Source organism: Montipora capricornis, chromosome 12 (assembly GCF_036669925.1).
Source record: "Montipora capricornis isolate CH-2021 chromosome 12, ASM3666992v2, whole genome shotgun sequence".
In the NCBI taxonomy this organism is placed as follows: domain Eukaryota; kingdom Metazoa; phylum Cnidaria; class Anthozoa; order Scleractinia; family Acroporidae; genus Montipora; species Montipora capricornis.
In genome coordinates this window covers 26,467,508-26,480,007 of record NC_090894.1, presented here as the reverse complement: position 1 = coordinate 26,480,007, position 12,500 = coordinate 26,467,508, and the positions used below count along the sequence as shown (strand labels likewise).

The window sequence follows — 12,500 nt, the reverse complement described above, 5'->3', positions numbered from 1 at the left end:
GGACCTTGTCGACCACAAGGCCACGCAACATATCGCAGGCCGGACATACCGTCATTTTAGAGGAATGAAGTCCTCATTTCTGTCAAACTTCAATGTCCGGGATCTGCACAAGTGGATCAACAACCACAAAAAGTACATTGAGATGAAGAAAAGGGCACGCTAGATTGACGACATACCCTTACCATGTTCTTCATGATCCCTTATTGATATATTGAAACTACAGTAATTCTACCTGACATAATGTCCTTTTTTCTTTACCATGATCGGGCTGATTCTTTTTGTTCATCTTTGATTTTAGAAGTAGAGAAATTGTGCAAATCTGACCAATAGTACATGTAAGTAATGCTGTGAGCCAAAAGTCAATAGTTTTTGATGTACATGAAACCCTGAAGACAAGATATAATCCAATGAAGTATATGTTGTTGGTTGAAACATTTCAACCTTATTTGTTTATAGAAGCATAGCCTATGCAATGCAAAAACAAGTACCAGTAAGTTAAAACCTGAATCTCAATGTACAAGATAAGTGATCATCTTCTAGGTATCAGTAATATTCATTACTTTGAGAAGGCCAACTTGAAAAACTGTTTCCTATTTATGTGGCCCTCTGAAGTTCTCAAGTTTGGCCTAAAATTCATTTTCTCCATGACTTAGAAAGCTGGCATGTTACTAGTAGCTCAAGAATATGCTCTGCCTCTGTTGATAGCACACATTTTCAAATAAGTTTGATTTACAACAAGATATCATAATTATGTATCACCACTGTTGAGTCTTTTCCCCTTATTATTGTATAATATTATCATATTATATAAATTCAGTATGGATTTTGGCTCTATTAGATTAATTTAAAGTCGTCATGCAGTTAACGGAGAAATCTGCGGTTGGCTCTTAACTTCAAAGGTTTATAATATTGTGATTCTATTGAATATTTTTTGTATGTGTGGCTATTTGGAACATTGTTTAGGCACTGTTCCCTAGTTAACTTAAAATCATTGTTTGAACCTCAACTAATGTCTCAATAATTTATTCTTTTTGAAGAACATGTATGCAGCCTACAGGGAAAGCTTTAACTAGGGAAAGTTATCAACAAGGTTCCCTAGGAAACTCCTAGTATTAAGGCTTGTTGCTGCTGTGAGTGTTTCATCACAATCAGTTAAAAACTGTCATCATCAAAACTTGGAGCCATGTCCAATAAGTCTGAGTCATCTCGGACTTCTTCCCAGTCCATGTCAATAGCAATTTCTTCCATTGACTCAATGCCAAGTTCAGCAATTTCATTCATGTCTCCAAACCGTTGACTCATGATGTTTACAATAGCAACTGCATGCTCAATACGCCACACTTCCACATACCTTATTTATTCGATTAAGCGCCCAGGGCGCTTATTTAATTTTTGGACCTTCAGGGTGGGTGCTTATTCGAGGTGGGCGCTTATTCGAGGCTGGGCGCTTATTAAATTAAATAACAAAACATGAAAAAATATTTGAGCATAATTTTAACTGTTCGTTGTTCGGTTTATGCCCAGGACTAACTACTAATTGTTCGGTCTTCGAAGAAGTCTTTTTAGTTATCATACGTAATATATTCTCAAACAACTTCAATGTCATCTTCACTCAGCTCTATAAGTGAACTTTCTAGTGCTGCCTCCTCGACATCCTACACCGTAACGTCGGCAAATGGGTCAGTCGCGCGAGAAGCAGTAAGGGCTTGCTGGATGGATGCCAAGCGATCTTGTCCGGCATGACAAGGTTGACCTTCCTTTAGGCAATGAATCTGATAGTCTTCAGATCCGTCAGGAGCCACAGTTAGTGCGCAGCTTCTGAAAGAACGGATAACTAACTCTCTGTCTAGACTATCCCAGGCCTCGAGAACCCACTTAACGATTTCAAGTCGAGGTGGGCCACGCTTGTTTCGTGCAGCTGTAAATGAATGAGCCCCGTCAGCCATCCAGGCATCGTACTTCTCCGTCACTTTGGCCGTAAAGGGCTTATTCCATGCCACGTCAGGGGCTTGAATATACTTAGTACAACCACCGGGTACTATGACAGGGTCGATCTTTGCTTGTGCGAGTTGTTGCTTGATGCTTTCTGTGATGTGGCATTTAAACGAGTCCCAAGCTAACATCCGACGAGAAAATGAGAACTTGCCCAATACTCCTTGCACCCAGTCACGAGTCAGGTCTTCATTCACCCATCCGTTCACAGAAGAAGCTACAAAGCACTTATTTTTAAACTCCTCGTTAAGCTGCTTTGTTTCTCTCTTGGCTCCCGGGAAGACAATAAATGGCTTAAGTTTTGTTTCGTCTGCCTTTGCTGCCAAACAAACTTTGGACTTCTCATGTCCAGTTGTCTTCAGTCGAATCGATTTTTCCCCAACGTTGTCTACTGTAGTGCTGGGCAGCATATCTTGCCAGACAGCTGTTTCATCCATGGCAATAATGTCACTATGACTGCGGGAAGGCCTGTTACGCTGCCGTCTTACTTGTAAGATATAGGCAATAAGCTTGTCGATGAGTCTTTTGGGGTCGTTTTGCGATTCAGTGGTTCTGCGCCTCACAGACAGCCCATTCCTGCCCATAAACGTCTGGACCCAGCCATTACTTGCAATAAAAGATGGAGAAAGCTGCGCTGCCTTGCATTTTTGCTCGTGTATAGCCCGCGCTTTGTGCGAAATCATTTTCCTTGGGGGATGGGAAGGGGGGGGCGCTTATTCGAGGTTGGGCGCTCAAAATAATTTTTTTGGGGGTGGGGTGGGCGCTTATTCGAGGCTGGGCGCATATTAAATTTTCCTACCTAAAAGGTGGGCGCTTATTCGAGGTGGGCGCTTATTCGAGGTGGGCGCTTATTCGAGGTTGGGCGCTTAATCGAATAAATACGGTAATTAAGAACATCTTGAACACTGAAAATCCTACCGTAATTTTCTAAAACTTGATCTATAAGAAAGTCACCAAGTTCAAGTAGCACATTTGGACAACTTACTAACTGTTCTAGTTTGGTCAACTGTTTGTTAATTTCACATTTCCTGAATTCTTTTAAGGCATTCTTTAAATACACTCTATCCTCCTCAGATACAGGTCTTGATTTTACCTGGGGTGGACCAGGAGGCGCTATCACTGAGGAAAGATCCACACTTAATGCATCCATGCAACTGTCTGAACCACAGGAACACTTGGATGCACAATTATCACAGCAAAAATGTTTAGGTACAACTCCATTAGGCTTCTCTCCAAAAGGTGCAAATACGTTTTCTCTCCTGCACTGGTCTGTTTTGCAGTAGTCCTTAACATCTTGTTCACAATGGCTCGAGAGTATTCCATTGTACAGTAAAATACAAACAGCAGGCAGGCCATCCCTCCCTGCTCTACTACTCTCTTGTACATAGCATTCCAGGTTTTTTGAAGGACCCATGTGATATATTTTCCTGACTTGTTTGAAATTTACACCCATCCCAAAGGCAATTGTTGTCATTAAACATCGCACATGACCTTCATTATGTGAGAGGTTGTCTACAATGTGTTTTTTTACGGTGGGTGGAGTGCCTGCATGATACATTTCAACAATTCGGTTTTTCTGGTTTCTGCTGTTCTTGTATAACTTGGCACCCAAAAACAAATTGAATGTTCTGAATATGATTGCACATTTGACTTTTTAGCTATGACGATGCTTTAACAGACTTTAGCCAATCAGAGTTCGTGTAAGTATTGAGAAAACGGCTCGCCAATAAAAAAGCACTACATATTTTCGTGCTAAAGGTGACGTCACATAACACGATTTGTGTCAGGTTTTCGTAGACGTTTCCTCCTCCCGTTATTTTCCTTCGGGAGGTAGGGTACGGCTACACGTAGGCTATTTCCTCCACAGCCTACACTAAAATAGCATTGCGAAGAGATCTCCCTCTCGCAAAGACAACACTAAGGGTGGTCCCCGAAATCAATAAAAAGCGTTGGTATGGGAAGACTGTCCCTACCCTAGAAAAACGAGGATGTTTCCAATCCTTAGTGACATTTAAACCGGATGTTTGCCTCATGGTGGGTCTTAAATATATGCTCTTATACAAGCTCAGCGGAGGCGAATCTGACCGAATCTACTACGAATTTGAAGCTGGAGTATTGGGCTATTACACCAGCGATAAATATATTCATATTTGCCCTCGCACCACAAAAACGCCAAGGTTGAAAAAACATTTCTTCCACTGTAACCTAACAGAGGCTTGTGTGGTTCGCGTGGTCACGTGACCAAAAGGACGCCATGGGAGAAAAATGCCTAGCAACGAACCATATATATATATATAACTGAGTTTTTTTTTGAAAGAAAATTTGCCCTGAGCGCACTCTCCTTTCATCCCTCACACACCGCAGTAGACGCAACGATTAGCGCAGCCACAACGATAACTGAGCGTGACCAGTCACCCAAACACCTTGTAAAGCAAAGTTTCAGTTACCGAGTCAGCCGAACTCCTGCCTAATTAGCAGTCCGCTATTACTATTTAAGATAAAAAGAAGGCGCCAAATCTGCGCACGTTTCATGGCTTGTTGAGGAGAGCGCGGCGGGTAATGAAAGGCACATCATACTCAAAATCCCATTTCCGTCCCACCCTTCTCTTATCCCCTTTATCGTTTTATCGTCGTTTTACAGCTACCTTTTCACATTCTTTCGAACCGCCACACTGCTCAAAATTTAACTGACGTCACAAATTTCAATTTTGCTTCTGCATGACCTCATCCTAGTTTCCAATTCACCTCTCTCGTCGTTATGTCTCACTCAATTTTAACCCGGACCCACCCATCCATCCCATTTGTTCGTCGTAGCGAGGCTAGTAGGGCTTATTAGCATTAAAACAAAAGCATATTTTATTTGGCCGCCATTATGAAAGAGGTCTATAGCTTCATTTGATTTCATATCCGCATTTCATCTATAATCTAATTCATATATCATTTCAAGCATATCATCGTGGAGAATTAGTCTGGAGTAGGAATATGGCAGTTGTGACGTCATGTGAAAGTCCCGTTCTGCGCATCACATGCGCTACATCAGCACCTGTATTTCCCAAAAACGAAGGCGCACTGTAAAAGAGGTCGCTTCACGCTCTTCTTTTGTTCGATTTCATTCATATACTTAACAATTATTCCACTCGCGCTTGTTGGATATGAGATGATAGATAGCGCCGAGTTGGCTATAATCATCTCATATCCAACAAGTGCGGGTGGAATAATTGTTTTATTAAAAACTCCCCCAAAATATAGAAAACTAGACTACAATAAAAATAAAAAGGCCCAAAAAATCACGCATATGCTTGCCGTGTTTGTAGATCATGGTATAATGGCTCGTAACCCATGATGGCTTAGCCAATCAAAACTCTCGAATTGCATTATCCAATGATCCAGTTTTTAATAAAACTGATTATCCAAAATGGCAATCAACAAACAGCAACAAAGAGACGGCGAACATAAAAGATATTCCAGCGCTAGAAAAAGGGACAGGGGATGAGAAAAAACGACAGAAAACATTTCATAACTTATGGGGCTTATCCTGTGTGGTGTAGATTAAAGAGTTTAACCATTTGCAGATGGCACCACTCTCTCCTCAGACATTTAAAGTGCTACTATGACCAAAAAATCAATTTTTATTTTTCTTTGGATTACTTAGCACAAAAAGGACCCAAGTTTTGAGCCTTGTTTTCAAAAAGACACCTGTTGATTTTAACTGGCATTTTCCTATTTAATGGTCCGCCATTACTGACTTTAAAATCTTGAGAGTGCAGGATCAAGAAGAAAATGACGTCAAAGACTCATGAGCGGGTAAACCGGGGGGGGGGGAGGGGGTGGGGTCGAAAAATAGCTCGCGTTTGCATGCAATCTTACCACCCCTGGGTCCCGGGGTGACCTTTCTCGAGGCTACTGCGTGGTCGCGAAGAACGTAAACATGCAAAATCGTGAGTGAAGGACACATTTTGTCGTTTATGCTCTTCTAATCTCACTTGCTTCAACTTTTCAGCGCTTTGGCTTCAATGCTGCAACGCCTCCGCCACAGGCAGTATATTGTGAAACGAGCCAATCCCGGGTTGGAGGGTTACCTCACCTACAAGGGTTTAGAGTTTACACGACAAAACGCGACCTGTCATGAAAACGTGAGACTGAAAAAAAAATAGACTTTATATGCACAGACGTGTTACACATCTCCATGCAAACAGGCTCCAAACGCCCGGACAAACAACTTCAACATCCGTTCGATGAAAAACAAATAGGCCCGAAAAGTTTCAGGACTTTTGAGAAACAGGCCACCCACAGGACACACTAGCATTGGAGTTCACTGTTCCGCCATTTATCATGCATTTGCACACTATCCTATTTATTCTGGAGCCCTAAAAAAATTAATCCAAGCAAAAAGCCCTACCAGACACTCCCCCTCCACGGTCATTGCTACTGAAATATTTTACTACGGTGCAAGCAGAAAATCAACCATTTGTTACTGGACTACTCACAACGATTCACTAATAATTTGTTTGGTTTTAAGTTATATGAACACCCTCGGAGAAAAATCTCCAGTGTCTTTGATACTGACCTGCAAAGAGATACCAAACATCCTTCAAGGTGGCAATCTGTTATTGCATTTTTTATAGATAATTTTGTTAAGATGATAGGTTAAGGGATCCTAGCAATATCTTTATCAAAGGGAGGAGTCAGGACTGCTTAGCCGTTATTAACCATGCCTTCCACCTCTGCGACCCGGGTTCAACCCTCTTCCCCAAGGTCATATGTGGACTGAGTTTCAGTTGATCTCAATCTGACTCTGAGGGGTTTCCTCCCTCATCAACAGTGCTCGAAATAAAAACAAATTCCAACTTGTCCCTGTTTCAAAAGGCAGGCAACGTAACCGGTAAATTTGGTTGCCCTGATAAATGCTTGGTTGCCCATCAGGAAACCCTCTATGATTAAATGCATGCCATGTTGAGATGCAACCGCATAGTGTTGGAGCTTGTGTATACCATAGTTCTTAGTGTGCACCTCTGGTTCTTTATGGAAGTCTGGGTTTAAATTTTAGTATTTTCAAAGTGGAGTCTGTGATCTCCATCCCTGTGTACATGTTTGTGACATTGGCTGTTGAATTTTCCTATCTGACCATTTTTTTGTAAAAGCCACCGATACTCAAAACATGGGAAAATGCTCAACTCCTGCAAATTAATTATTGTTAACTTCACACTAGCATGGGACGCTGACAATAGAAAACAAGAGTGAGTCCTGTATTGTTCATGTAATGCATTTTCTATTTTTGGCTGGATTTTCCATTGTTTTTTCTTCATGCAACCAACCTTTTCATTTTACCAAAAACTATTCGCCTGGTTAACTTTCTGGTCGTCGGGAGCAACCAGACAACTGCTAATTTCCAGCACTGCATTAAAGTTGGCTCTCTGTCAATTACATCGGGCTGCGAGCAGATACCTCAATAGGGAAAACCTCTGGTATCCTTCCCTTTCATGAGAGTGAATGAATAAATTTGGTAAAAATGGAGGATAATTAACTGGATTCCAGAGTCTTTCAAGAAAATTTTTTGTGATGAGCTATCTTGCATATATTTATATTGTTTTTAGAATAAAATAGAAGTTAATGCCAGTAAGCAAATACTGGATGGAGCCTGGGTAGGACTGCTACAACTTCCCTTCGTGTGATCACCCATTTGGGTCTATTAATCAATCTCCTCAGAAAGCTCGAGTTTTTTTGTTTCTTACAGCAATTTTTAACCCCCCCCCCGCCCTCCTTGCTGTTTTGCTCTCTGGTTCTTTTAATCTATTGTTTGTCCTATCAGCTGCCTGTAATCTACTTAGTCCTCTTTAATAAACTGTGCGTGGGGAATTGCTGCTTGCGGCACCCCTTCAGGCCTGTGCTGAAGCCCTTTCAAGTAGAGTGCATTTTGTTACATCGCTGGACTGGGTTAACTTGGCCCCAGGACATTATACCAGCAACTATGCCTACCTCACAATACAGGTATCAGGTAGTCCATACAGGTGGTGGGTATTGTCCCTGCCTTGGCAGTATATTCTCTGACCCTCAGTTTACACCCAATTTGTGGGACTAATCATTTGGTCAAATAATGTTTTGAATGAATACTGTATATTCTATAGAAAATGTTGAAGAAAAGGGCATTTGCATGCTGGGGCTGTTTTATTTTTACCTTATCCCTCTAACCGTGATAAATAAATATCGCAAGGGTAGCCTCGAGCTCCATGCAGATCTACTTGTTTTGGGTATCAAGCAAGTATTTTGGAGGTGGCCAGTGCATGAGAAGAATGCAGTAAGGAATTCTTGGCTATGACTGATAAAATTACTAGTTTCAATAGTCCTGATGATTTTGAATGTTCTTTCAAGGGTTTTGAAAAGAACTCTATCTTCTTTTTCTTTTTTTTTCCAAATGCGCATTGACAATAGTTTCTTGTGTTAAGGAAGTCCAAGAAAGTCTTATTCGGCCCTTGTGGCCACTAGAATTATCATCATATCCAATACGAAAACGATTGTCAAAAGGAAGTAAATTCCTTCACGATTATGGAAAGAAAGTGATCCAAGAACGACGGGAAGCTATTTCTCGTGGAGAGGATACCCCTTCTGACATTCTTGATCACATCTTGCGTGTTGCAGAGGCAGACCCCACCTTGACTTTAGAGTACCTTGTCGATGAGTTTGTCACCTTTTTTGCAGGTCAGTTTTTTGTTCTGTTTTGCTTTCTTTTGTTTACTTTTAGAAAGGTTGATGTAAAAATAATGATGGATGTAGAGCAAAAAAGGTTGCGTCGTTGGAGATTAGTTTACCAGCTAACGTACTTAGTATATGAGAAGTAAGTGATCGCTATAAGTTTGTGCAGAAGACAACATCTTAACCAGTCCGGTGTGATAAAAATGTAAGTTAATCAAAACAAAATCGTGGCATCTCCTGATGCTTTCTCGATGAGAATCGTCTTCAAGTTTGGTTCTTTGTAATCTCGCTCTGGTATTGGACTAAAGTTCAATTCAACAAATTTTAAAAACTTATAATCGCAACGGAGAAGCCTCTGTGTTGACAAAGTGTTTTTCACTGAACCCTGTTAGAGATACTTGAGAAGAGCTTAGCTCTCTTTACCAACACCATGGCCTAGCGCTCGGCCAAAAAATACGTACTGTTCATTAAAATTTGTTTCATAAAAATTAATAGTCTTAATTTATTTAGTTTACTATGCTTAGATCCTTGAAACGTCTGGACTGCATGTGTTTTCTCTTAGCAATTTTTATGAAGTAGAATGATATTTTGTCAACAGGTCAGGAGACTACAGCAAACCAAATGTCTTTCACACTTTACGAAATTCTCAAGCACTCTTGTGTTGAAGAAAGGTATGCAAAAACTGTACAGAAATTTAAGCTTCTCCTTTCTCTCTCAGCTTCCCGTGGTAAGGCCAATATTGATTTGTTTAATTGTGCCGTAGAATTGTGCAAGAAATTGGAAATGTCCTTGGTTCCCGACAGTTTGTGGAATACAGCGACCTTGGCAACCTTTAATACCTAGGGCAGGCTCTAAAAGAAGGACTTCGACTACATCCGCCAGTGACTGGAAAATCACGAATAACAACAAAAGAGAAGAATTTCGGAGGACATCTCATCCCCGCCAAAACTATATTTCTCTTTAGTTGGTTCATGATACACCGGCTTTCAGTGCTTTGGCCCGAGTCGGAGAAGTTTGATCCAGATAGGTTTTCTCCTGAAGCCAAGGATTCAACCAATGCCTTGCGATCCGCTTATTTCCCGTTTTCCATGGGTCCAAGATTCTGTATTGGACAGACATTTGCGCAGTTTGAGGCTCGAGTGGTCATGGCGAAGTTGCTTCAAGAGTTTGAGTTGACGCTGTTGCCAGATCAAAATGAGATTCAGCACGAACAGAACATCACGGTAAAGCCCAGAGGTGGTGTACTGTGCACCATTAAGAAAAGAGGTGTTAATCATGAATAGACAGTTTCCAGAGGAAAATACTGGAAAGCACTGAGAGTTTGAAGCTAGCTTTAGGAAGATATATATGTTATTCACCGGCCGGGAGGTCCGTATTGGGAAAAACTGTGCCCGAGGTCTCGAGTACGGCCCGAGGCCGCAGGCCACTAGGGTTTTTTGGTTCCGTTTTTGGGTGTAGAATCAAGACCAACTTTTGTAGTTTCTGAGCACTATTTACTTCTTTTAGCTTTTGTTGATTTTTGAATCGATGACAGAGAGAGTTTTGGCGATTTTTTGTGGAACGTTTGGTACCAAGTTACTCCAATACTTGCTAAGATTATGGAATTGTAAAATTGAAACTTTGCACTGGACTATGGAACACGCAATTAGATTTTTGAGCATTTAGAGAAATGGAGAACAGATGTTGTACATGTATGATCTTCCTGCTTGCGAACTTACTTCCAGCTATGATCACACTCTGCGTTCAATTCTCGATAAACATGCGCCTGTTCAGAGCAAGGCGCTTTCCGTACGACCAAGGGTTCTTTGGTTTGAGGAAGAGCTAAAGGAGTTGAAGATCAAGCGTTGAAAACTTGAAAGGAAAATGAGAAAGAGTAAGTTGGACTTGGACATTTGCGCATACCGCGTTGCTTGTCGTATAATTCGCATCTGAAGGATGCCAAGGCGAAAAACTATTCTCATTTGATAGAAGAGTTCGCAGGAGACTCTAAATAACCATTTCAACGTTTCAAATGGTTTAATCTCTTTGTAAAGAGCGTTCTGATAAGCTACTACTGCCTTATGATTCTCAACAGAAAATGGCGGACGATTTTGGCGAGTACTTTTGTCAGGAGGTTAATCTGATCAGAGAAAGCAAAGACAGTATAGACGCTCCACCTGTAGACTACATAGCTCCTGAACCAACTGCCAAGCTAGAGCGGTTCTCACTTGTCTCCGTCGAGGAAGTGCGTGACATTATTCGTTCGTCATCTAATGCTACAAAGCTGTCACTTGGATCCTGTACCCACTTAGCTAGTGAAGGAGTGCGTGGATGAGCTCGTGCCAATTATCACCAACATGATTAACTCCTCTCTGGAAATTGGCTTTGTTCCTGATAACTGGAAGGTTACGTTGATTGCTCCTCTTCTGAAAAAAATTGGTCTAGAACTGGTGAATCAGAACTTTCGCCCTGTCAGTAACCTGCAATTGGTCTCGAAAACAGCTGAGAAGGCAGTTGTTCCACAGCTGCTGGCTCACTGTACTGCGCATACGCAACTGTATCTATCTTTTCGCACTGGATCAGATACATCTCAAGAGGAAGCTACTCGAACGATGGAGGAGTGTATTTGTGACTGAAGTATTGATTATTGGGTCTCGCCAACAGCTAGCTAAAGTCAACATTGACAAAATCCAAGTTGGTGCGTCGGAGATTAAGCCTGCTTGTTCGATACGTAACCTTGACGTCTGGTTTGACAGTTTGATGAGAATGGACAGTAATGTTGGTAAGGTGTACAGAAAGGCCTTTTTTTTACTTTATAAGATTAGGCAAATCAGAAAGTGTCTTACGGAAGAATGGACCAAGACACTGGTTCCCGCGTTTGTGATCCCGCACATCGAGTACTGCAACTCTATGTTATTCGGGATATCTCAGCACCAGACCACTCGTCTTCAGAAAGTGCTCAATGCTGCTGCGCGTCTGACTTGTCATATTCCGCGATACGAGCACATCACGCCCGTTCTGAAGGACTTACACTGGCTGCCAATCATCTACCGCATTCGTTTCAAGATAGCCCTTTTAGTATTTAAAGCTCTCAAGGGCATGGGGCTGTTGTGATTGCAATGATTGACAGTACTCCGTATAAGCAATTAATCACATGTAATCAAATATAGAAAAACATTGAAGCAGAAGCAATCAGGCGATGTAAGAAAACTGAGGTTAGAAGGCGCGGCTTAGAACAATAAATATTAATCACAACGTACAGTCTTAATTGATTACAGGGGCTTATGTATCTTCAAGAGCTTCTTAATGCCAAGATTCCGGAGCGTTACTCTCTACGAAGTGATGCCCTAGGACTTTGGGCACCGTGCTTTTGCGGTAGCTGGTCCCAGAGTCTGGAACTCCCTCCCTTTCTCTATTCGAAATAATGCCTCTATCGACAGTTTTGAAAGAATTCTGAAAACACATCTTTTAAATGCAGCGTTCAATTAATCAATTACAAAACGAACGGTTACTTAATTAAATAATTAAATAATTAATTAATTATAATATATACGATCTGATAAGTTTATCTCTCTTCGATCTCCTCGATTTTAACTTTTTAGAACGATTTTAAAGCATTCATTTATTTATTTATCTATTTACATCTAAAATTTTTTATATATTTATTTTACTTAGATTATTATAGTTATAAAGATTTTTTATGGTATTTTAATTAATTTTTATCAAGGATCTATCTGTAGTTGAAGTTCACCGTAATAGGACAATTTGTGTTAACTGTTTGTGCATCCCACGGATAAGCCCTTGTAGGCGTCTTGTTATTCGAGGGACTGGTTATGAAA

The 12,500-nt window shown here is 41.0% G+C and overlaps 2 protein-coding genes and 1 pseudogene across 2 annotated transcripts in view; 2 read left to right on the top strand and 1 right to left on the bottom strand.

The window, feature by feature from the left end:
* LOC138026992 (uncharacterized) overlaps positions 1–12,500 on the top strand; it is a 159,171-nt gene that overhangs the window by 108,668 nt on the left and 38,003 nt on the right. The gene's annotated exons all lie outside the window — the stretch shown is intronic.
* Positions 2,807–3,550, bottom strand: LOC138025552 (uncharacterized). Its single transcript, XM_068872747.1, has one exon. It carries the CDS (start codon positions 3,548–3,550, stop codon positions 2,807–2,809), a length of 744 nt encoding a protein of 247 aa, XP_068728848.1.
* Positions 7,961–10,205, top strand: LOC138025551 (cholesterol 24-hydroxylase-like; annotated as a pseudogene).

Coding starts and splice junctions, on each gene's coding strand:
- LOC138025552 (XM_068872747.1), bottom strand. CDS start 3,550: ATGTATCATGCAGGCACTCCACCCACCGTAAAAAAACACATTGTAGAC.